General features: G+C 38.1%; 1 protein-coding gene across 1 annotated transcript in view; it reads right to left on the bottom strand.

Annotated features, from left to right (window-relative positions):
• Nucleotides 1-7,050: 7,050 nt before the first annotated feature.
• LOC127421315 (calcitonin gene-related peptide type 1 receptor-like) overlaps nucleotides 7,051-27,259 on the bottom strand; it is a 57,300-nt gene continuing 37,091 nt past the window's right edge. The window contains exons 10-16 of the mRNA XM_051664308.1: nucleotides 19,574-19,700; nucleotides 15,561-15,714; nucleotides 11,353-11,413; nucleotides 11,187-11,253; nucleotides 10,438-10,656; nucleotides 10,311-10,352; nucleotides 7,051-7,976 (exon numbers count right to left, since the gene is read on the bottom strand). Coding sequence (XP_051520268.1) covers nucleotides 7,755-7,976; nucleotides 10,311-10,352; nucleotides 10,438-10,656; nucleotides 11,187-11,253; nucleotides 11,353-11,413; nucleotides 15,561-15,714; nucleotides 19,574-19,700 — 892 coding nt within the window. The 3' untranslated portion in view covers nucleotides 7,051-7,754. The remainder of the gene's footprint in view (nucleotides 7,977-10,310; nucleotides 10,353-10,437; nucleotides 10,657-11,186; nucleotides 11,254-11,352; nucleotides 11,414-15,560; nucleotides 15,715-19,573; nucleotides 19,701-27,259) is intronic.

Here is a 27,259-nt window from a genome sequence, read left to right as displayed (position 1 = left end):
CAAATATACAAATCACTCCTTTTTGGCATTTTCCATACTGTCCCAACTTTTCATAATAGCGGTTGTGTGTGTGTTCATTACGATTTAATGAGATATCTTTGATGATTTGTTATACTATTGCAGTGCTTTTCAGAAAATTTTGAAATATATATGTCTTGCTTTTCAGAAAATTCTGGAAACGATTAAAAATTCTAAGAATCTTGTGTCTTTCTTCAGAAAATTACCACATTTGATCATGTATCAGAGGGACATTTTGGGGAAAAAGACTCTTTGTTTCTTTTCAGACTTGGTCTTAGCCATAATTATCAATGTGCATGCATAATAGAACTATATGTGGGCAGTAATTGATACTTCATAAAACTCCCTACATGTACTGTACCTTCCAGTATGAATGCAGATACCTGACAGCCTATAAATTGTCTTAACAATGTATTCAAATGAAGTGTAATGTTCTGAGAGCTTGCTGAACAGTGAACACCCCCTGTTGAGTGGAGTTCCTTTTCTACCATGTCAAGTGATTCATCATAGAGAGAAATGAAAATTTACCACACATATCAAGACAGTCTTTAAATGGTTTTATTTCCTTTACACTCACAGAAATTATAAATGTATAATTCTAGATTAAGGGCATTCTTGGAAACTCTTACAGCAATTCTGCATGTAGCTGGTCAGCTTGTGTGTTACTAGACTTTACACAGCAAAACATGATCCCATAATGCCTTCAGGCTGTAATGGCCTAAGGCAAACATGTGTCAGTGTATCTCATAAAACCCATCAGGAATATGTCTAGGTCATATTTAACCCTCAGAGAAATCTCATATCTTAATAGCATAATGGAAAAAAATCCCATTCTCTTTATTGCATTGCATGATACATAATTTATGCAAATGTTTTTGCGAATTTCAGTTATAAGCCAAGTGATGATTTACCTGAGGTAACAATGAAAACTTTCTTACCTCAAATCAGAACAACTTAACGAGAACTAACTTGGTATATCCCAAGGTTTATTGCTTAAACTCTCTGTAAACTCATTACCAACTATGCCTTTAAAACCAGACTTCAATTTTATACCTCCTGACGCAAACACAAATAAATGTAGACAATTTTGGCAATGAAAGTGTGGAGCAAAAGAAAATTAACATTTAAAAATGTTCTCTTCCCAATTTTGACTAATAATATATTTTCTTCTGTCTTGTTAAACTTTCCTGAGAATTTATATAAAATTTAAAAACTCTGATGGTTGGAGTCCTATTGTGATATTGTTTTGTGCTATTACACAATATAAAGACATTAGTAAACTCTCAGAGGGCAGAATACTATCAGGCCATAGTTCAATTATTGTAATAGCACTAATGGGTACCCAGATATCACAGTGACAGTTATTTTCAGGGGCATGAAGTTGAGAGTCATCTTCTATTGTAGTGCTACTTGAATCCTTTTGAGCGACAGGATCATTGGGATCTCCTCTCTTATTAGTTATTATGCTCAGCCATTGCAAAATTTGTGTTTTGCAAAATGTATGGAACCCATTAATGGAACATTGTATTTGTGTATCTTTGTTTCTACATTTGTAAGTTATATCCTTTCATATACTGTATTCCATAGGGCTCAGGATTACACAGTTAGAATGTCATGATGATACAATTAGTAGGTGTTTGCAATGGAAATTGAATTAACTTTCATTGTCTAAAACACAAAGAGATAAAAGAGATTCAAATGCCCAGCAGCATCAAGTGTTGCATAAAAGCTCATGATTGTACTGTTGTGACAACACTACTTCATGTTAATTTAATGTCAAAATGAGTGACATCAGCAGTGTTGGTGCTGAATCCAAATGATGTATGGCTGAATACAGGTAAAGTGAAATGCTTTCTGATACATTGTCATATTTAAATATGATCCCTAATGGCGTAGTCCATCACACAATACCATTTTAAACAACTAAAGGTATCAACTACACTACACAAAAGAAAACAGGAAGGAATATTAAATACAGCAAAGTGCCCCATTACCAATGTAGCCAAGTGGAGAAATTTCATGTAATTTAACTCATCATAAATTGGACGTGGCCCCTTTAAGAGTTTTGCGACATCTGCTTTCCGTCACTCTCGTGTTAGAAGCGTGAGAACATACATTGTGCAAGAGAGCTCCTGGTTTTGTTCATTGGTTGATAATTCTTTGGGTAAATATATAATTTTACACAAAGTGCTTATAAATTGCATTAAATATGTGTTCAGAAGAGTCATATGTTAAAACTGAGTATGTGTTATCAATCATTTTTGAAGGATGCATATAAATTGCATGTGTGGAGTTTGACTACGTTTTACACATGCAAGGACTAGGTATGTACATTTAGAATTAATTATATCTTATTTAATGATTTATAGCCTACAGTGTTTTCCAGTTTAGTGAATAACTGTAATACGTGTTATATGTGAAAACATCTTGTGAGATCATGTGTAATGAGAATTCTATTGTTTTAAACTGCAATACATGTCCTTCATGCCTGGTTAAAAATGCTGTAAGTAAAATACTGTGAGTGATTTAAGCATGTGTTAAATGCAAAAACGCTTTGAGTGATTTAAGCAAGTACTTGAATGTATCAAATGCAGTGAATTTTATAAGCATGTATTAAGTATGTGTTGAAGTATATGGTTAAGCTAATGCCCTGTTTGTATTTTCTTTTGACATTAGCCTCTACCGTATTTTATTTGTTGCATTTCGCTGAACTGTATTTCATTTTCACATTTAGTTTTATGTATTTCATTACAGGATTTCATTACCATATTTCATTTGCGTATTTCACTTAAATGTATTTTCTTTTTTTTCTCTCTTTTTTTTTTTTCAAACAGCCACCAGAATATATATTTTTGTATTCTGTGTTGGTTCTTTACAACCACCGGCTACACCTGTATTCACTGATGGTTTTGGCTCAGTTTGAAGAAACTACATGTAGCCAAAGTAAAAGGAATGTAATACATGATTCACCATGACCATTTGGTTGCAAGGAACAACTCAAAATAAAGCAAAATTAGGAGCATTATCAATATTATGAGCAATATGATGAGAATCTATTAGAACTAATAATAAGACAGACCAAAGCAAAACGATTTCATAAATGTATATCTGATTGAAATTGCTGAACAAAACACTGACATCAGTAGACTATCATCTCTGGATCAACAGCAAATGAAACTGACAGGGTTGTAAAGCAAAATAATTTTCAGAATGAAACTTGAGAAATTTTCATAGTGTACATGGAGTACCCACAACTGCCCCAATGTACTCTTTTTCCCAAAATCAAATGAATTTAATTTCGAGACCGAAAATGAAAAATACAATCAAAATCTTAGGTATTTAATTCCCCCCCCCCCCCCCTTCCAATAAATAATGTACCAATTTGACCAAATTCAAACAACAGCTCTGACAGGTTAAAATAATACTTTAAGACATTATATTGTTTGGTGAAATTTAATTTTACACATTAAATGTCCCCATAAATGTAGCCACAGACCACAAAAAGGCCATATAATATTTACTTATGTCATATTTAGGGCCAGTCCTGCACAATACAAAAACACACAAATGTTTATATAAAAAAAAAAAAAAGGAAATTGAGTTGTGCTGCCTTGAAAAAAACTTTGTAATACTGTGTTATTATAAAGAATGCCTTCATGTTTGATTGAATGTGACAGTAGTTGTCATGGTTTCAATCTATATTCTATGCCTTGTTGAGTAGTCAATATGGACATATTAGGAGCCAAACTACTTTTGTCTTTGTAAGAAGAGACTTATCACCATCTAAATCTTTCTAAAAATATTTAATTTCACGACAGTTGCTAAAGTATGAACACTGTGTCTCTTTATTCAAATAAGTTTTATGTTTGAGGTGTTTTTATGGATGATAGCTTTTGAATGGGCAGAGAGAAGAGGGCACATGTTAAGAGCAAACAAGGGGCATTTGTCAGTCCTGCACATGTAGAGACTGAAGCTTATTGGATGTGACACTGCGTGCGCTAGAAATATCTTGAACTGCTGTGTGTGGTTCCACACCCTCAGGGCAGATCAAACCAGATCTTAGTCACAAAAGTCAATTAGACTGAATGTGGATAGTCATGATGTTAAGCCTTTCAAATAAAACTGAAATGACAACGTAATATGCCTCCTTTGCTTGAAAAGTGTGCGTGTAAGTGTAGTGGTACAACGGCATTACGCTGTTATGCTGTTTTTCCCAAAAGAAAGCTTAATCTAATTAAATGGCAAAGAATATTTGGGATGGTTCCATGGGATTGCTTTGTAATGCATGAATGAATGTGTAAAAATATAACCAAATTGTAAAGGGTCAAATAAAAACTATGAGCTATAGTATAAGCCATCAAGTTTCATTTTATGTTGAAAACATGATAGATTTATGTGGATAAAAGATGTATTTATATACAGTACTTACATGGACACAATATAAAAAGGTGAAATTTTGACAGAAAAATCACAAGTATTTTTCTGAAAGCAATAATCTTTCAGTGCTCAAGCAATAGACATTAAAAACTGAAGCAAAAATACATTTTTGCGCAAACAAGCTTAATGACTGACTGTATATACAGTACACCCTGATAAATCAATATCACATTAGACTAAAACAATTACATGGTAAATACCACGTCCAAGATATTGACACAACTCACACTGAAATGACCCAGCTGTCACAATTTCTCCTCAAACCCCTTAACACACAATACACTATGTACAGCTCAGTTTCTTTTAAATAAAAATACAGTGTTGTAATCCAATGTAACAAAAAAATAAACATTTCATAGAGAGAGCTTGTGTTCATAATGTCATAGTTTGTTCCCCCTTTCTGGTATAACTTTCAGCCTTTCTACCTTATTTAACAAATTCACATTATTAGGAAAATTATATAGAATTTTGAAAAAATAAAATAAAAGTATCTTTACATTCCTATAGTGTAAATAGGAATAGATTTCCTAAGGAATAAATCATGAAACATAAGGTATAAAGTATTCATCTTTCATTTCAATTTACAAAGGTTATTCCAATAAGATGCACATGTGCATTCAATATTCTTTTCAGAGTTAGAACAGGAATCTTGTGACATCCAATGCAAACTGTGTGTGACAGCTGCCTATTATATCATGCACCCCGGAGGCTATATGATTTGCGCTGATTTAAGAGCCAAGTGGACCTTGTTATCCTCACAGTTGTATAGTCTCTACACAACTGAATAAATGTGGCACATAAACAGAATACTGTTCTAAATTTTCTCTTCAGAAAACACCAGCATGTGGGAATAAAGTGTTTCTGAGGACAAAATGTCATATTATTCCTCCAGGCATAACAACATTGCTAACACGGCTTGCTTTGATGTTAATGACATTGTCAAACAAAATCCATTCTTAAACTGATTTTAAACTATAAATGTTACACATCATTTATATTAATGCTGCTTTAAAGTGCTGATTTGTTGTAATTATCATTATAATTTTTTTATCTCATTTACAGCCTAAATCAGGCAATATAACATAGTCTCATGACAACTCGTAATAACTTGTGGTGAAATCTTAAATTATTGTATGACTTGGCTTGTACGAAAAGGTACGCCTTTTATTCCCATAGAGAACAACCAGTCAACAAACAAGAATTTCAAATTGATATAACAGGTGAACCGGTGTCAAATATTAGCTAGCCTCCAATCCAACACTTTATTTTATGAAAGGAAATGTCAGTGAACAAAGTTGGTTACTCATTCCATATTTATGCAATACAAATGACTGATGTCAATAAACTGTAACATGCTTCCCTCGTCTTGTTCCAACCTGATGTTTTCTTTCCAGCCTGGTCTCATGAACATTAAGTGACCATGGAAACATTTTTGCAAAAAACGAAATTACATGCTTTAAAACACATTTCCCAGTGAAATGTCCAGCAGGGAGTGCTAAAATGAAATGTTCAATGGGGGCACGATAAGTGAGTGAAATGGTGTTGTAATCAGACAAGGTTTTAAGCTGAATATTAGATGGAGGTTTTAAAATGTACCTCCTTAACCTAAAACTTTAACCTAAACCTAACTGACAGTGTCCAAAAACAAAATGAGAAATGAAAAGCACTTTTATGAAGTCGCTTCTGACACTTTCATGTCGCGTGTCAGCATGCGTGTTTGTCTGGTTTAGAACCAAGGTCTTCCGACACTCCATCAGTTGAACTACCGTGGAAGCTAATCACTTTGGAATAAGTGTGTAAATGTAGGTGTGTCTATAATAAAAGCATTTTTCAAATGATGTGTTAGAGTAAAAGTGTTTTGATCTCATAACATAGCAGTGTGTGAGTAATAGTGCAAAAAACTATTTATAAAGTGTTTATAAAGTCATAATCAGCCGTTTCCAAGCGCCTCTAGTGTTCATTTTACCAGGAAACTGCAGCGAAAGACAGAACGCAGCACGTAAAAGTCAGTTTGAAAAATGTAGTATAACGTCATTTTATGAGACAAGGTCATATCTTTCTTCTGAGGTCAGAAGTTATTTTACTAATAAAATAATGGTTAAGTTTGGGTAAGCAGTTAGACTTTATTGTTAGGTTAGGTTTGGGTTGGGTTAGGGGTTAAACGTTAAAAAAAAAAATCGTTATAACATTATTGATGAATTTTTCTCTATGGGAGTAAAAGTTGCACGTTTTTGTACGTTTTTGTAATTATTACGATCGATAATGTCATGAAACCGAGTCGGTCAGTCCCACAAGTATTTTGGTGCAAAATAAAGGCAAATTAATAAAGAATTACTGACTGAAAACCCTCAACTGAACGGATTAACTAGATTTTCCACATTCATCGATGGATTTTGGTTGCCCAAAGGGAAATGTACTTATTGGTAAAATGGCACTCCAAAACATTAAAAATGATGCCTCCAGACAAAATGTAGAAGGTTCTTAATTATACTTCCATCTCTTTATATATATATATATATATATATATATATATATAAAATTCAGAATATGTTTGTTATGCAAAGGTCTATGAATCCACTTTAAATCACTCTTGTTTTGTCCATTTTGTTCATCTTTTTTCTCCACACCCCCTTTTGCAACAAAGACAAGGCAAAAAAAAGTACAGCTGCAAAAACAATAACACAGTCAGGAATCTCGCAAGACAGATTAAAAGCTATTTTCAATTGCAAAGTGGCCATCAGACAGATCTCTGTAACCTCCTTTGACATTTTGACGTTTAACCAACCAGAGAATGAACAGGATTCAGGCACAGAAGATCTTTCCTTTGTTCAGCAACAGATTGTGTTGTCTGTCCTCATGAGAATCATCTCCCAGGAGCTTTAGAAAACACTCACAATCCCACAATCCAACCCTTTGGTTTCTGCAAAGAAACGTTCATTATTTGCGGCCACTACGCCAAAAAGGACGTGAGTAGGGCCTGAAACTAGCAGCTTTATATGACTTTCTTTTTTTTTTTTCTTTCTTTTTTTTAAAGCGCCCTGTCTATAGTTTTTTTTCTTTTAGTCTCAACTCGCAGAAGCAGAATTGTAGCAAAGATAAACAAAGCACTGAGTAATCCCTCAACAGGATTGGTGGTTCCAAGACACAGGCTTTTATGTTCTGTTGTTTATTAAGTGCTGTCTGAGGTGTAGGAGTTTGTGAATGCTCAGTCAAAGTTGCTTCATCGTAACAGAGTCTCCATTCTCCAGTTTTATTTAATCTCTTCTTTCTAGGAACTGTCTTTCTAATGTTCAAGCCTTTCAGGCATATGTCTCACTAGTCTTGAGGGCCACTAGCTCTGAGTCTTCGGTTTGTTTACCATTTAAGTGTTCGCTGTTGCAGTCATGGTGGTACATGAAAGCAGGCACCTCAGTGATGGAGGTGGCGGTGTATGAGGTGGAACGCATGGAGCAGTGCTCGCGTCTCCGCTGGCCCCACTGGGCTTTGTATTGCATCCACTGCCTTTTCAAAGCTGCCTGGACCTGTGATGGGACATGTCATGTAAACGTTAGAAGAGTGACTCTGCATAATTGAGCTAGTTAGGTAAAGTTTGTTAAGACAACCTTGGATGTTGGCTTGATTAAGCCTTGTGTGACTGATAATGTAGATCGCAGGATTACTAGATAGATTCCGTAAATGTAAATCTATGAGATTTTGGGGATTTTGAATCATCTGCTAAGGGAAATGTTTGTATGATCAGTTAGAAAATATATAGTTACCTGAGTCACAGTCTGAAGGACTGTGCCAAATTTGGTGGATGTAGCTTGAAAGCTCTAGGACAAGTTACAGTCAGAATATTTGTATCTTGGTTTAGGGATTTTGGAAAACCTCTAACAAAACTCTGACTTTGTCAAGCCAATATAACAATGTCAAAATAAACTGCAATCACCTACTGGGGTGTCTAAATTGCAACGTGAAAAACAGCTTTACATATTGTATATTTGTATATTTTAAATAATATTTGATGGATTTGAGGAAAATGTGATTTACATATTGTATAATTCTTTTTATAAACAGTATATCTTATCTATCTTATTATATATTTTATTATAAATATTTGTCTTTTTATATCTTCCCTGCTGGAAACAAAGGCTGGTATTAGCTGGTTTATTTTGGTCTAAACAAGTCCCTGAAACACCTCTAAAACAGACTCCTAGCACAAAACTTCATTAAATAAAAGAACTGAGTTTGATGTGGCAAATACCGTTCTGGGTATTTTTAACACAGAACAAAGAGGGATATTGGATCAGGCACAGATTTAGAGGAGATGGGGGCACAAGGGTGGGACATTAGAGTCCAGAACAAATCATTAGGCTGAGGTAAACAAACACAACCACAAAGCAAATATTATTCTGTATCAGTGCACCTATTATCGTCCTGAAACAGGATCTGTGTTTAGGACACATCCAAATAGTTTGGAGACACACACTGATGCTGACGCGAGCTGGCTGATCATGCATAAGCTAATAATTGACCTATTTTCCAGGCCCAGAAATAATTCAGCATGTTTAAAACATGACTTTCACATAGACTGATGAAAGCTGCTAATTCATTCCATTCAGGTTTGTGCCAGCAACCTCATGCTGAGTATTCTAATGCAACTGTATCTTCATTGTCTTGGTTTTGTCATGCATAAGTGCTCCAACTCTGTTTTCCTCAAGTCTGGTAAATGAATTTTGACAGGCTTGCCAGTACTTATTGCTGCTTTAAAGTTTCGTACTCTCTCACACATTGAATGAGTCTGGCTTTTAAATGGTGGCGTTCGGTAAAAGTGAAAATGCACGGCAAGTAAGAAACTTCTCCATAGTCACTTCAAGTTAGTTGATCGATTGGATTGCATGTAGTTACATGGTTATGTTAACTGTACTGTCACTCCCTGTAATTCTCGGCAGTTGTCTTCAAGCAGTGCAAGTCAACAGACATGTAATGCATGATTCATGACAGAGCGTGGAGTAAAGTGACATCGACCATTTCTCAATCAATGTGTCTCTTACACAAGATGGCCAGGTATTCACCCAGAAACTCATCCACCACCAACACCATGGTGTTTTGACAAAACGTCTTGACAAAAGTTACTGTGGAATTCAAACTTTTATAATGCTAAAATGTCATTGTGCAACACACTCTCACGGCGAAATCTTAAGGATTCGTACAACTTTTCTACATTTGGCTAATTTGTATGATATCGTACGACTGCACTCTAAAATGCGACAATTACTTGCTTCTGTCACACACAACAGCTTCCTATCATGATTATACACTCTACTGATCAGTTAGGTTCAGATAAGGGGTTTGGGTAAAGGCATAATATTAATAAGCATGTCCTTAACACCTTGTGCGTGAAACTAGCGATTACTGCTGCATTAGACATCCGGGCATTTGCACGAGATGAAATCGTATGAATTTATATGAACGAAACCATATGAAATCATACAAAATAGCCAACCCATAAAATATGTATGAATTTTCATGAGATTGGGTTGCATTGTCCATAAACAATTTTAAACATTGCCCTGATGAATCAAATTACTCTGTTAACCTCATCATTAATGCTAGTTTTATAAATGAATGCTATTTTATTTTTGTAAATTTCATATCTTTTTTTTACTTTAGACTGATCTAAAGTGCTGTAAATGTACAGTATGTTATTAACAAGCAGAGGTATTCACATAAGCCCAATTTAGATTCAGATCTTTCCTACACATATTTATCTTTGTTGTGTATTCTTATATTGTTTTTTGTTTTTTTAATCATGGTGCTAATAATACAAACAAATTGTAATTGTATGTGAATGTATTAAACCCCAATATACTTACCTCTCCATTGAAAAAGCAGAATATTGTTGCCACCAGCAATCCCTTGAAAAAAGTAAATATGGAGGCATTAATGTCATAATTGTATCTTCTTTTCCACATGTAAGAAGGGTTAATCACTTGGGCTTACCTGGTAATGCATTAATATGTGCATGATGTAGTCGTATATCTCTCCTGCCAGCCGGTTCTCCGGCCGCCATGGGAAGATAACAAACTGAATGCCCAATAAGGGCACAAGAATGAGGGTGGCCCTCACAGCCTTCATATACATGTTAGACTCAGCTCGGTGCGTATCTCTCAGCTTTGTTACCAAAACCCGCACAATGTTCAACAGAAAGAACAGATTGACCTGCAGTAGAACATTTTAAAAATTAAGAATTAGCTCAGATTTTTAGCAAATAGTCCTTAACTAAAATGCACTACTTAGATTTTAATTTCACACAGAGTTAACATAAAACGCTTGATTAGCTGTTAAGTCATTGATGTGGTAATCCAATTTTAACCAAAAATCACACACAGTCTAATGAGGCTAATTTTCATTATTTTTTCCACTGAGAACAAAACAGTGAAATAAAATTTTTCCATTACATTAAGTAAAAATATTTTTTCATTGTTAAAAACAGATTATTCAAAACCTGAAATACTGCTTCTATATTAGACACTTTAATTTAGAAAACTGTGGAATTAATTATTAGTATTTTTTTTTACATGACTTTATTATTATTTAAAAAGGTTGGACACTAATATGATAATTATATGAATACTGAAAAATAAAACAATTGTTCAGAGCAAATCAAATATATTCATAGTGTGAATATACGGTACAGTATGCAAAACTCAATATAATAGATATTTGGAGCATAAAAATGATTGACTCACTAATAAAGCTGCCATAATGGGGCCATGAACCACATAGAGCAGGTGGGTCTCCACACTCATCCAGCAGCTAGTGGAAAAACACAATAAATCTCATGTCAGGGCCTCTGTCCACTGAACCTTGCATGTCTACTGTATTTACTGCTAAAGAGTAATGAACATAACTCACTTGTCATCAAAGTATTTTTTCCTCGCCACAGCATGGATTGATGCAGGCACCAAGGGGAAGCCTGTTGAAAGGACAATTGAGACATCAGTCAAACACAATCTCTCTATTTTTTTATAATAAAACTAATGCAAAATGAACAATAACACTGTGTCTTGATTTACTGTAAAGCTAATGTGTGTGGGTGGGTTCGATGTTTAAATACTTTCTCCTGTCTCAGCCTAATATGCTAAGACAACTATAAGTAAGACATTCGTAGATTAATTTCCCCCAAAAAGCCGACCAGCCCTGCACAGCAACATTAGCACAATCAATTGCATGAGTTTGGTGCGGGACTATCTGTTTGGCCAACCAATGGAAGACAGGGAGAGTGTTTAGAAAATGTACCCCAAGGTGGCATTGAATATATTTAGGTCAGCTTGAAAAGCCAGAAGGCATATTGACAGGTTTGCTGCAGATGGCTAAGTGTTGTCGTCTCTCCCTTTGGGGATGAATGACAGATACTGCACAAGGTTATCACGCAATCTTTAATAATGGTCCACTATTTAAAGACCTTTAGTCCACTTATCAGCATAGTCTCTAATCCCTGTCATCATTTACACAGAACAGGCAAAACAAGACAGTTAGGGCATGACCTTCAATAAACCATCGTAAAAAAGCTGTCACTATAAAGAACAGTATAGTAGGATGAGGATTTATGCAGCCTTCAAGTAGAGAAATATCATAATTACAAGTTCCGAGCACATAAATGACTAAGCAAAGTCATATTTACCAGTGGAAACTCTGAATTCTAGATGATACCTAAGTTGCTGATTTGTAATTTTGGAAGGGGAGTGTTGACATGACAGATGATAAAAAAGCGATGATTTTACAAAGTTATTTTAATTTCAGTGCTTTATTTCAATTATAATTATTTTTTTAATATATATGACAAATTATTGTGCCTCACTGTAACCTCTGTACTGTAATTTTTGCTTTTTTTTTAAGAAAAGGAAGGACAAATCTAAATTATTTTTTGTAGTAATCAACATTATGCCACAAATGCTGTTGATTGAGTTTAATTTCTGTTGAACCAGGAATATTCCTTTAAACATGAAAATGCAACTACTGTGGGTACACTCCGATTGTGGGTGTATGCGTGCAAACTGTGGGTGTATTGTATGGTAAGGTAGTGGCGCAAAGTGCAATTTGCTATTTTCCTGAAAAATAGGTAGTTTGAAAACTGCTTCTTAACTTAGCGAAGTTTAAACTCAGTTCCTGCATTTGCAGTTTGGAGATCCACCAGCAGGTGGTAATAAAGTTGTCCAAACTTTGAAAATATAGTGGAACATCAAATTATGTCCCTGACGATCAGAGTTGTAGCCATCTTAACGCCTTGACGATATATCGGTCGACCACTACTGTGTGTGTCAGTAGTACTACTGTAATAATACTTACATTCGACAGTCACGTGGCGCCATGCGAGGGTCGGACATGTGAACAATGAGGTCTGCGCACTTTGCTAGTTTTTAATTCTTTTTAAAAGCCTTTTTAAAAACCGGTGATATTTGATACACCCTGCAACATAACTGTTCTAAGAAGTCAACATGTCAAAGAATTCAAAATCCTCGGGCTCTGGAGATATTAAAAGATACTTGTGTGCTCAAGCTGATACCTCAGACAGGGTTGCAGACCAGGGACTCGGTTTGGACGGTGTGGTGGAAGAAATTCAACGGGAACTGGTGAGCATGTCTGTAATGCTGGCGAAAGTCGTAGCAGACCTGGAGGACCTTGCTGTAATACGTTGATTGATTATGGCGATGGAGATGAAATTCTCTGATTTGGTTACAAGAATCGGGGATGTCGAGAGACGGATCGATTATCTGGAGTCATAGGAGAGGGAATTAGCTGCTAATCCGATAGCGACCAAGATAGCCTTGGAACGCATTTGGAAAAAACTGGAGGATTTGGAGAATAGTAACCGGCTAAACAACATCCGAATTGTTGGAATTCCTGAGCAAGAGGAAGGCCGAGATATGGTAAAAAAAAATTTTTTGTGCTGGTCCTGGAAGAAGGTTTTACAGACGTATGACACTAAACTGAAAATGAGTTTTAGACCCATGGGTCAGCAGTACGTCTGGAGTAAGATGACAAGGTGATGACAAGAATGACACCATCCCCACAGTCAAGCATGGAGGTGGGTCAGTCCTGTTATGGGGGTGTTTTGCGGCTGCAAGAAACGGCTATCCTGACTATGTGACTGACACCATGGATTCTTTCAGGTATCAGGCCATTTTGGCATGAAAAATGTGATGCCTTCAGTGTGTAAATTGAAGCTCAGTGATCACTGGACTTTCCAGCAAGACAATAACACCAAGGATACATCCAAGTTGTCCAAAATCTGGCTCAGGGATAGGTCGTGGAATGTCCTTAAATGGCCCTTTCAGTCCATCATTAAAATCCCATTGCAAACCTTTGTTGGGATTTCAAGGAAGCAGTGGTAGCACAGAAACCAAAGAATGTCAATGAGCTGGAAGCTTTCGCTCATGAGAAATGTGTAAGAATTCTAATAGAGAGGTGTACGAAGCCTGAGAACACTTACCTGAAACATTTATTTGCTGTTATTAAGGATAAAGGGTGCTCCACAAATGACTGACTTTGGGGGTTGAATATTTTTGACATGACATTTGTGGAGATTTTTTATTTTTAAATTTGGGTAAACTGAACTCTTTGTTCTCAAAATCACTCAAATGTGTATTAAAAACTTACTTTGACTGTTTACTGAGGTTTTAGTTGATGTGTTTTAATTCACATCACCAGAATGTATTGCTGGTCAGGGGGGGTTGAATAATTTTGATTGCAACTGTAGTTGGCACTTTAATGTATCCCTTTTTCAAAATCCTGATTTCCAACAAATGTTAAAGGCTGAAATTAATGTTTATATGGAGACTAACTGGTCCTCAGTATCCTCTGTGGGCGTGGCTTGGGAGGCACTTAATGCGGTTCTTAGGGGTTGGATCATACAGTATGCCTCATTCACCAAAAAATCCAAAGCACGAGAACCCGAGGAGTTGGAAGGGAATATTAAAAGTGCCGAAGCAGAACTGAAGCGCCGAATGTCGTCTGATGGCCTCAGAGAATTGACCCGATTGAAATACAGATATAATACTATTTTGTCGTGGAAGGTGGAGTTTTGGTTATTCAGGGCAAGATATTTTCAGTTGGGGGACAAAGCAAAAATCAATAATTCTATATTTCTAAATCTATAATTTTAACAGAGCCCTACATCCAAATTCTGACAAGAATCACATTTTCCATGCGTATAAAAGAAGCGTCGCTGTCATAGAAATATGCCTGACAATCATCAAGAATGCAGTTAATGTCTCAAAAGAATGTAATTTATTCTTCTAATTAATTGCATATAGTCCAATTACACTACCAACTTGAACATGAATGTGTTGTGTTGGTTTATATTGCTGGTGCTTGAGAGAATGGACTATATAATAGGATGCAGGCAGTGGAATAATAACCGGAGAAAACCTCAGAATTAAATTGCACTTAATCCAGCCCATTTGCGCGTTGTATCTGCGATTTCCCCAAACCTATTTGTGCAAAGACTTAGCGCATGATTACACGAAAATACCAAAACTTCATGGCCATGTCCACTGACTTTGCGCTTCCGACTTATGGCATAACACTGCGCTTAATGCTAGCACTCTTAAAATAGGGCCATAGATGGCCCTGAGAAATTGAATGCTGTTAAACTTCTTTAAATGATATCAGTTAACACATTAACTTGCAAGCCCTGAAATGCTAAAATTTTAATTAAAATAAAAACTAAGCATACTGGAAAAACTAAAAGGAAACTAGCAAAACAAGAGTAGGAAAATTAAATTGAAAGGACAAATTAAAAAAAATTTAAACTACAGTATAATAAGCCTGCTGTGGATTAGATGATTTTTGTGTCTTTAAACAAGTGTTTGTGCAGTCGAAAATATTCTCTGTATATGGACCAAAAGGACATAAGCGCAAGCAAATGTATCCGATAAATTATGGAGCAAAGACTGATGAAACAGCTGCTAATAAAAACTGCTCATAATACGCTCTGTGCTAGACAAAGCGTGAAAGTGTTCATTTTACAACACAGAGTGTGACAACAGATTGGAAAGCAGAGGAAAAACTGGGAGCTGTATTCAAGTCAAGAGGGGAAAGTTGTTCTGGCAGAAACTCACCCCAGCCTAGAAGATAATACCAGTGCAAATGCTGCTCCTCTGCAAAAACAGCCACCACGATGAGAGTGTGCAGGTAAATCCCCTCACAAAGCATCCAGAAATAGTTACAGCCCAGCATATACATGTGGAAGAAGTGCAGCACCTTGCAACCAATCTATGGAGGAGAAAAAGTGAGAGAGAAAGATGACGGGTTCTTTCAGATTGACTGCAAACTGCAACTCATACAGCCCTAAAATGAAATGTATTTAAAGGAATAGTTCATCCAAATATTCTCTCATCATCTCACCCTCATTCCATCCCAGATGTGTATGACATTCTTTCTTCTGCAGAACACAAATTAAGATTTTTAGATGAAAATCTCAGCTCTGTAGGTTCATACAATGCAAGTGAATGGTTACCAACACTCCAAAAAGCACATAAAGGCAGCATAAAGTAATCTGTATGACTCCAGTGGTTTAATCCAAGTCTTCTGAAGGGATCCAATTGGTTTTAGGTGAGAACAGACCAAAATAGAGCCATCCATTGCGCTGTGCATGCGTCAAACACTAGGCAGTATATTCGAGCTTGAAATCATGATTGTGCCTAGAGACTGCAATGGTCAGATGTACAGTGAAAAAGGAGTTGTATTTTGGTCTGTTTTTACCCAAAACCGATTAGATCGCTATTAAAAGACATGTATTAAACCACTGGAGTCATACTGATAACTTTTATGCTGCCTTTATGTGCTTTTTAGATCTTCAAAGTTCTGACCACCATTCATTTGCACTGTATGCACCTACAGAGCTGAGATATTCTTCTAAAAATCTTAATTTGGGCTCTGCAGAAGAAAGAAAGTCATACACATCTGGGATGGCATGAGAGTGAATAAATGATGAGAGAATTTTCAGTTTTAGGTGAAATATTCCTTTAATTTAATAATTAACCCTAATCAAACACACCTGAACCAGCTATATATTGAATATTACAGATCTCATAATTTTTTACCAGAGTTCAGAACATGACCAAAAGAACCCTGCTGAAAAATAATTTTGAACCCCTTAATGTTGTTCTGCTGGTCTTGGATAGTTTAAGCTGGTCTACCGGCCTGACCAATTGGCATGTGCCTCAAACCCCCCCAAATCCAGCAAACCAGACCATCCTGACCAACCTGGGGGAGTAGCTAGGTTTACTCACCCTTGTGTTGGTCCAAACCACATGACTTGGTCTTCTTCCATGGTAGACCAAAGAATGTATTACGCAGGATTTTAAGGACTGACCATGTCGGTCACCATTCACTCTTTTTTTCTCCATTAAATAAAAGTGAAGGGTGAATGAGGCTTGAAATGACACAAGGGTGAGTAAATGATGACAGAATTGTCTTTTGTGTGTGTGTGTGTGTGTGTGTGTGTGAACGAAGCCTTTAAACCAGTCTTTTTGTGTAGTGTTACTAGTTTTGACAACATAAAATCCCCATTCATGTTCATTATAGAAACACCAGTTTGTGCTCTTTAACTTGGCCTAGACATTCCCTTGCTCTGAAAAGCTTGAGCTGTCTGGCTCCTTTCTAAGAACATGTGTGCTGATTTAATTAGAAATGCTGGCAAAAATATAAATCTAAACTCGCTGAGCCCTGGCCTGGATCACACTGCCAAACAACCAAGTCTTCCTGATGAACTTTCTACCATATGTCCATAGCCTTACGTTCCCCTGCCTCCTGCACCCACACAAATGGCAACACATCCACACGCATATTATTCTCTGGACTTAACTTTCCATTAAAGTCAAGGCTCCTTCACCTATTCAGATGTCCTTGACGTTTAATGGCATTCTTGTCAGACTAAGCAAAGCAGTTGTCAAAACTTAGGGTTTAAGTCTAAACTACAGTGGCTAAGCCTTGTCTGTAACCTCTTCTCCTTGAGACCTGAGGATGCATTTCTACTGACTGTTTGAACTAAACACCATGGAGTTGAAAGGAAAAATTGAGGTAGCTTGTTCACCCAGCTAAACAAGGATAACGTATATTAAACGTACAGAATGCAGCTCTCATTCACCCCTCAAAGTAATGTGCATTTAGCCAAGACATCTAAACTGCCCATACAAAACAGACATAATTTGGAAAAGGTATCAGTTAGGATGAAACTTATCTACTCTCAAAAACATTTTGAGAGACAGTGAATGAGTCTGGTTTTTAAATGGGAAGTGAATGTGATAATGTATCTCTCAGACACAAACCAATATACTCATGTGAGTATACACTATCACTATGAACTTGCTAAAACTCCAAGAATACGCCCCTGCTGCACAGCAGTCCTTTCAAAACTTTACAAACCAGGAACAGTATGGTGCAAACTCTCACTAGAGTGTGTCTCAGTTTTATATTTTTTTCCATATCTCCTGAATCACTTAGGTACAGTAGCAAAAAGCTTGTTTTTCTTGAACCACATCCCCGTCTTCAAGTGGTCACAAACCAGCCTGTATCCTGAAAAAAACACCTCTTAGATCATTCAGTGCATTCCTGTGTGGCAGATTTATACATTCCTCCATAGAGAGCAAAACCTGAAAATATCATATTCCAAACAGAAATCCCATGCTATGAAAATATAGTGAGAATTAAATACTGCAAAACGTTTGTGGTGTGCAAAAAATGTTTCTTTTGAAGTGTAAAACCCATACCTTAGACATGCCAAATACATCATACAGTATACCGCAAATCTTTCTTTATCAGTGCTTTATCTTTTTTTACAGTAAAAATAAACATCCTTTAAAAAAAGATACATTTGGCCGAAAAACAAAATTATATTAAGATATTAACACTTGTTTTCACAAAATATTCTTAATCTTGAATGAAGTTAATCTTTCTTAACTCCGCTCTTGCTGATAACCCTGTTTAAAGCACAAATCTAGCAAAAATGTAGTGAGGTTTTTGCTTAAAACAAGACAAAAAGGCCAGTGGGGTTATAAAAATAAACTATATTTAATATAAATTATATTCTCAGAAAGCATGTCTTAGTATCTTAAACTATTTTGCTTCTCAACTAAATGCATCTTCTTTTTAAGATTTAAGATATTTTACTTGAAAACAAGACTTGATTTTGATTTTGCTATCAAAATCTTCCTAAGTGATTGTGGAGATGGGGGTGTGGCCAAGCGACGTTTGTGGAGAGCGAGGCCGGGAGAGGAAGAGCGTTAAGGATTGACAACTGTGGGAAATTATTTTTAACAGTTGTTTTGTGTTGCAGTGAGAGCTGGAGAGGGATATAAGGGTGGTCCAGAGTGACATACGAAGCAGTCTTGTGTGTGCGCGTTAAGTGTTACGCTTAAAAGTTTTGTGAATAAAGACTCATGTGGACTGTTCACCAGGTCCCCTTCCTCCTTCATAAGTGAAACATGGGAACTTTCACAGTGATCTCCAAAATTCAAGAATGTATCTTTTATGAAGGCACCAACACATTTTTATAATATCTGGATCAGCTTGTGATTACGCTTTGTCCTCATTTTTAATAAATGTAAAACTGGGGGCCTAGGTATCTCAGCGAGTATTGATGCTAACTACCACCCCTGGAGTCGCAAGTTCGAATCCAGGGAATGCTGAGTGACTCCAGCCAAGTCTCCTAAGCAACCAAATTGGCCCGGTTGCTAGGGAGGGTAGAGTCACATGGGGTAACCTCCTTGTGGTCGCGATTAGTGGTTCTCACTCTCATTGGGGTGTGTGGTAAATTGCGCTTGGATCGAGGAGAGTAGCATGAGCCTCCACGTGCTGTCAGTCTCCGCGGTGTCATGCACAGCGAGCCACGTGATAAGATGCATGGATTGACTGTCTCAGAAGCAGAGGCAACTGATACTTGTCCTACGCCACCCAGATTGAGGTGAGTAACCACGCCACCGCGAGGACCTACTAAGTAGTGGAAATTGGGCATTCCAAATTGGGAGAAAAGGGGATAAAATTAAAAACAAAAAACTAAATAAAAAAAATAAATGTAAAACTGCTGGAAGTGACAGTGATGATGTGGGAAGTGGAGGTGAAAGGGACAAACCGGATTCCTCTGCACCACTTTGGGGTTGTTGACCACAGTTATGAGGTTGACGATGGTGAAGGCTGAATTGAGCACATAGGAGAAGAATAAGTTCTTGTGCAGTGTGATTCTCTGACAGCTCAGACTCCTGCATGAGAAATAAAGAAATATTAATGACAGATCATTTTTGACAGATGCAACTGCACAACATTTTGCAGAGTAATTCAGTTTGGCATGTTATTTCCGGATGGGTTTTTGATAAACAATTTCAAAGTTTGTAAAGTATGTTTATCTTTAGGTGCATGCTGTGTCTACATAATCACAGATGAAGCTGTTTCTTACTGTGAAGAACTGATTAAACCTTGCGGAAATTTTAAGTCCCCGCATGTTCCTCCTGCATTTTCACAGCAATTTCAAGTTTCACGCTCAACATATTCTTTTTGTAAAGGTATAAACTGTACATAAAAGAATGCATAAATGAGGCCATTCATTCATGCCATTGGTTGTTTAAAGGTGAAGGGATACATTTCTGCACCATTAGTGTCACCAAATGGAATTGCAAAAATAATCTGCTTTCGAACAGGTTTCTTGAACATTGAATTAATTTATCATTTACTGTTACTTTATAATTTAATTAATTTATAGTTGTCTCTGCACATTAAGCTGGGATAGTAAAAAGTATTTTAACATTAAAAAAATAACACACTTTACCTATAATGAAACAAAGGTAACTAGAACCCTATGAGGAGGGATGTTGCCTGTCAAGTAATGAATATTGAAAAAAATTTAAGAATACAGCTTTGAATATACTAATAAAAACAAAGCACTTGCATCTCCACACTTCATTTAACAAACAAGCCCTTTAAGGCTTTAATGAAGTAAAAAGAACAATAAATTATGTGCCACTTGAGGCAGTATTCTGGCTGCCGTTCAAATAATGTGATTGTCAAATGCTTGCTGTTTTCAATCATGTAGTACTTAGTGACAGAAAATAAAAGCTTCAGTCTGTTTGCGATGGATTATATTAGAGTTGAATTTATGAAACCCTGTACGATTAAGAAAAAGTGATCGAACTGGACTTCAGAGGTGATATGCAATGATTTATAGGGAGCTGAAACTGCTAATGAATGATTTTGCATATTATTAATGACTTTGCATATGACATTGTAAGCTCAAAATAGATTTAAATAATGTGTATTGATATTTATATTAAAATTGTGTGATACAATCACGGCTATAGGGCGTTTTTAGGTATGATGCAAAGCAATAAACAGAACATTGCTATGCAACAAAAATAAAGGTCAGCTATGGGTGCTGTTTAGTGATACAAATAGTGACTTGGAGACAAAGAAAGGCTGTTGACCAATCAGCATCCAGGACTGAAACTATACTTTTTATAGTTTTGCAAATTGCACATTTTAATATATTTAATACATAACAATATGTTACCTATCTGTCACTCACTCAAGGTTGTGTCGATGTAGTGACACTAGGGGTCACTCATGGGAGCCACAAACACCTCTGCTTTTTTGAAAAAAAATGCATGCCACTCCCCCGGACGTACGGGTATAAAAGGAGCTGGTATGCAACCACTCATTCATATTTTCTCTTCAGAGCCGAGCGGTTGTATTCAGTGCACTGAATTCAATTCCCTCCAAAGACGCACCTTAAAACTGCTGGATTTACAGCGCATTTAAGTGGCTTCTCCCCCTCTGCACCCGTGGAGTGCAGAGAACGCCCCTGGGCGCTTCGGCAGAGCGAAAATAAGAGAGTATATTCTAAAAGCGTATATTTTTATTCACAAAAAGAGCAGCACACACGGAACGTCATTTTAAAGATGCCTTTCCGTTTGTGTGTTATTCCTGGTTGCGGTCGTTATCTCTCCGCTTCTGACGGCCACGATTGCTGTCTTATGTGTCTGGGCACTGCCCACGCGGAGACATCGTTCGTGGATGAGTCATGTCCTCATTGCGAGAACATGACCATGGCAACGTTGCGGCTTGTTTTCGTAAGAAAGCAAGCCACCCCAGTGGCTCTCCGCACCGGTCCTTCTACCTACGGGTTTGACGCTCTGCCCATGTTCCTTTCTTCCCGGAAGTGCATGTGGAGCTGACAAGATCGTGGGAGGCACCTTTTACTGCCCGGTCCCGGTCTTTCAGCTCCCCCACTCTCACAACCCTCGATGGTGGAGCGGTCAGGGGGTATTCGGTGATCCCCCAGGTGGATAAGGTGCTCACGGTGCACTTGTGTCCGCAGAGCGCTGCCACCTGGCGCGGGCACACCAATGGTACACCAAGCCAAGGTGCTAAAAGAACTGCACGAGGGTAGTTCTGACCCGGGATTGATGCAGGAACTGCGCTCGGCGACCGACCTCGCTCTCCGGGTGATGAAGGTCACGCCGTGGTCTCTCGGGCAGATGAAGTCCACCCTGGTGGTCCAGGAGTGCCTTTGGCTCCACTTGGTCGAGATGGGAGAGGCGGACAAGGCACGGTTCCTTGACGCCCCCATTTCCCAGGTTGGCCTGTTTGGCGACGCTGTCGAGGACTTTGCCCAGCAGTTACTCTCACGTGATCCTGAGACCCCGACTGGGCTATGTGCCCAAGGTTCCCACGGCCCCTTTTAGGGATCAGGTGGTGAACCAGCAAGCACTGCCCCAGGAGGAGGCAGACCCAGCCTTGGCGTTGCTGTGTCTGGTGCGAGCTTTACGCATCTATTTGGATTGCACGCAGAGCCTTAGAAGCTCTGAGCAGCTCTTTGTCTGCTTTGGTGGACAGTGGAAAGGAAGTGCTGTCTCCAAACAGAGGATCACCCACTGGGTCTTTGACGCCATCGCAATGGCATATCAGGCTCAGGACGTGCCACCCCCTGCAGGGTTACGAGCCCACTCTACCAGGACTGTGGCAGCCTCCTGGGCCCTGGCCAGTGGCAACTCTTTGGCAGACATCTGCAGAGCAGCGGGCTGGGCAACACCCAACACCTTTGCGAGGTTCTACAATCTCCGGGTTGAGCTGATCTCGTCCCGTGTATTGGCAGGCACGAGCAGGTAAGTTCCTGGACAGCTGGCCGGGTGTACCACTTGCGCATAGCGCCTTTCCCCTCCCTTGAGGTGAAGACGTGCGCTCTTGACTCCCAGTCGTGTTCACAGACTGTGATCCCTGGATGACATTTCTCCTTAGCCCTCTGGCAGTTGAGTTTGCAGAGAAACTTGCTGACCTGCCCAGTACGTGCGTTAATGAGCCCCTCTACTGAGGTAAGTGCTCCACATGTGCTGGTTCTCCGAAGGCGACCCCATGTGATATCTTCCGCAAAATAGTTTCCCTGTCGGCAAACTGCGTCTTCTTTGGGCAGAGGCCCCTCTGTCCCCGGTCGCTATGCTCTGTAGAATCTCCTCCCCCTTCGGGTAGGACCTACCATGGGACCTCTCCACATGACATACTTCCGACAAGACTTGGTAAGACCATGTGACGTATTCCACTAAAAATACCCCCCTCCCCCTTTTTGGGCGCAGACACTTATGGCTCCCAGTCAGTTAACAAATTCCACTCTTTTTGGGGAGAAAAAGAGAGGGAAAGTGGCCTCGGCTGGGCTAGCCTGTCCCTATAGTTGGGCAGTCGACTTGTTCCTGATGGACCGTTCGACGCTCATAAGAGCTTTGGGGGAGGTTACGTGATGGCCTGGTGCGCTGGCTATGAGGCAAAAAGCGGTCTTCCCGTCACACACCGCCAGTTCACGTAACACAGTTCAGATAGTTGTGGTGTTTTGTATAGGAACCCCTAGTGTTACTACATCGACACAATGTCGAGTGAGTGACAGATAGGGAACGTCATGGTTACTTTCGTAACCTCCGTTCTCTGATGAAGGGAATGAGACATTGTGTCCCTCTTGCCACAACGCTGAACTACCCACTGAAATGGCCGGGACCTGGTCTCGGCTCCTCAGCACAAAACCTGAATGAGTGGTTGCATACCAGATCCTTTTATACCAGTATGTCCGGGGGAGTGGCATGCAAATTCCACTCGCCAATTCTCATTGGCCTTTTTTCAAAAAATCAGAGGTGTTTGGGGCTCCCAAGAGTGACCCCTAGTGTCACTACATCAACACAACGTCTTGTTCCCTCCATCAGGGAACGGAGGTTACGAAAGTAACCATGACGTTTTCTATATAATAATATATTTCTTGGCACATTATTGAAATACTGGCTTTATTTTTCCTTTTCTTGATATATACACTGATCAGCCACAACATTAAAACCACCTGCCTAATATTGTGTAGGTCCCCCTCGTGCCACCAAAACAGCACTAACCCGCATCTCAGAATAGCATTCTCACCACAATTGTACAGAGCGGTTATCTGAGTTACTGTAGACTTAGTCTGGCCATTCTCTGTTGACCTCTCTCATCAACAAGGCATTTCTGTCCACAGAACTGCCGCTCACTGGATGTTTTTTGTTTCTGGAACCATTTGGAGTAAATTCTTGAGACTGTTGTGCATGAAAATCGCAGGAGATCAGCAGTTACAGAAATACTCAAACCAGCCCATCTGGCACCAACAATCATCCATGTGATTATCTAATCAGTCAATCGTGTGGCAGCAGTGCAGTGCATAAAATCATTCAGATATGGGTCAGGAGCTTCAGTTAATGTTCACATCAACCATCAGAATGGGGAAAAAAAGTGAAAAAATTTGGACCGTGGCATGATTGTTGGTGCCAGACAGGCTGGTTTGAGTATTTCTGTAACTGCTGATCTCCTGGGATTTGTGATTTTTGTGATTTTTTTTAAATTCAAGTAATAAATGTTATGTTGTTAGTCAGAGCTGTTAAATACTTAAAGGCAAATGTGGGATGTAAAATAAGCTCATACGTGCAACAGCTATCTCTATATACAAATACAGGGTTTGTTAGATGTATTTTGCAACAACCAAAGATTAAAATAAAATCATCTTGAACAGATGCCCACAGAATCTTGTACAATAAAGTCAATTTAAAAAAAGTCATGCTACTCATATGATTTCATTCAATTTAGCCTGAAAATTCTCAGCAGAGATCATCCTGAGTGCAAACTGTACCTGGAGCAATGGAGGGATGGGAGCTCATTTTCCAAAGCTATTTCCCATACTCCTAACCAAAACTTTCTGCCATTAGTTGGAGGGCATAAACAGGGGCACATGGTGCAGCTGTATCTGTCACATAGCTCTGTGAGCACCACATCTGGACTCAATAAGACAACATTACGACTCTGACATATCAGGAGATCAGATCAGTAAATATCACAACTGTACCATAAAAACAAGCGTTGCTATGTCACACTTCCAGAAATTGTACAGAACCTGCCGAACACAATTTTTTTACATGTGATGTGTCATCTGTCATGATGTTATTTGAGACATTAAAAATATTTACATTTGCGAATATATGTAATATTTCAAAACGTTTCTTGCATACTGAGCAAAATTTGGCCCTGACACGTGTATAGTACTATAGCTCAATTCAGACAATAAAATATGATATAGCACAATTCCAGCTTAATCATACAATGAATGAAGCCATAGATAGGAGCATCCAAATATTCAAATAACAGTGCTTATACCACGGGTCTGTTAAATTTCTGATTCTGATTGGTTGATGGACGTTCTAAGGTGTGCAATTATTTTTCGAAGGAAACGCACGGCTATGAAGTAGTTCCAGGTCTTGACCGCATAACAGTCTAAACAATGTCTAAAATACCCTACATTTATTTCAATTTTGGTTAAAAGAGCCCTCGCGCTCCCTCGTCTCCCATGCACTCACACACACACACACACACACACACACACACACACACACACACATACATTGAGGCTTGAGCTGTATTAAAGTTAGATACACTTGATCAATACAACAGTTTCTATATTATCTGAAATATCTGTGGGGAAAAACTCGCACTCCCCCTCCCTCTCTCTTAAGCTCTCATACACGTGGACACACATTACATGCATAACGCACACACTTAGGCCCAAACATACTCATGAGAGTAAAACAGAGTTGTCATGTCAGCGCACTCCTGCATCTCAGTGGGGATGAAAAAGTTATTAAGGTTTATAACGGGAATATGGCGACACACATCTTGGCGATTTTGAAGCGATGTTACTTCTGACGAGAGCTGCAACAAAAAAGGTAATCCCAGAAGCGATCTCTCTCATTTTCTGAGTGTCTCTCTTTTGTGATCCCTCAAATACAAAATCACACACACATGTACAAATGCACTAAATTATTGCTCCAGTTAGTGCTCCAGCAAAACAGTGCGAGCCTCCATTGTTAGTTCTAACGTGATGTTTTCGAGTTAGCAATGAAGGCTCGGACTGTATTAAAGCAAGACGCTGAATCCGTGGCGGAAGAAAATAGTTCCACTCACAAGAACGTTTTAGGGACGAAAACCAGAAAATGTCTTGAGGTAAAACACTGAATGATGTCTTAAGGTATGGTAACCATGGTATAAGTGAAATAATTGACTCCGGCCTGTTGAGTTGTTGAAAAATAATGCACACCAGAGATGCAATGGTCACTCTGCTGTGCGTTGTGACCACATTACCACCTCGGGTGTGCATTATTTTTCAACAAATCAACAGTCCATCGTCAATTATTCCTTATTCTATTTTTCTAGTATTTATAATCTGGTTTACATGTGTTATATATTTTCATGGATATAACATTGTATGCTCAATAAGAAGACAAATATGTCTATAAAAGGCATCATTTTTCAGGAGTTATGCTGCTCTGAGCGACTTGATAACAGACAGATATTACATTTTTCTTCCTGGTATTTACATATATTTATCATTTGAGCACTAATGTTAATATGAGGTCCAAATCATAATAGGCCTGTGAGAGTCTAATGGATGCATTGCCTCTTAACCTCACAATTTTCAGTTAATAGTGTACTTTAAAGGTGGCAAAAGGCATCATGCACTTAAAGTCGAGACAGTGAGATTGTACTCCGTGTATACAAAAGACATACTGTATGTAATGTATTAAGCGTATGTACCTTCAAATGTATAAAAGACACTCTTTTCGGCCCCTGAGTTTAACTACCCATGAAACTGAGTTTACCTCAGGGGATACCGAATAGGGTGAGAAGGGAAACCAAGACAGCATGAAATGACACACAAAACCTGACAAACAATACTGATTTGGCTCAGAGCTTAGTGCAGCTCTGTCAGACAAACAGACACCAAGGATTTGCAGTCAATAAAACACAATGATGAGAAACCATCTTTTTTGTGTCACCAAAGCCAAATGAGCTGCATTTCTAAGTGTTGTTTACAGAGGCATCACTTTAAAAACTGCAACACTAACAAAAGTTCTCACTTTACTGAATTACAGATGTAATAATCTGATGTTTGTTTTTTGAACACCAAATTAATAAAGTAGCACTTTACAATTAGGTTGTTTTGTAAACATTAGTTACAGTAATGCCATAGCTGACATGAACTAACAATAAACAATTCATAATTGATTAAACTTGGTTAATTTCTACATACTGTATACATTTTTACATAAATGTTTAGTATTAACATTAGTATATGTTAACATTCGATTGTGCATTATGAACTAACATTTACAATTATGAATAATAGGATGTTTACAAATTAACATTAACCAAATGAATTACCAGATACATATTTGCCATTGTTAGATCATGATACCTATTGCATTAATTGATGTTAATA

Source organism: Myxocyprinus asiaticus, chromosome 30, assembly GCF_019703515.2.
Source record: "Myxocyprinus asiaticus isolate MX2 ecotype Aquarium Trade chromosome 30, UBuf_Myxa_2, whole genome shotgun sequence".
NCBI classification, from domain to species: domain Eukaryota; kingdom Metazoa; phylum Chordata; class Actinopteri; order Cypriniformes; family Catostomidae; genus Myxocyprinus; species Myxocyprinus asiaticus.
Note: the sequence above shows the minus strand (reverse complement) of the source record. Positions and strands in the feature narration are given on the sequence as shown.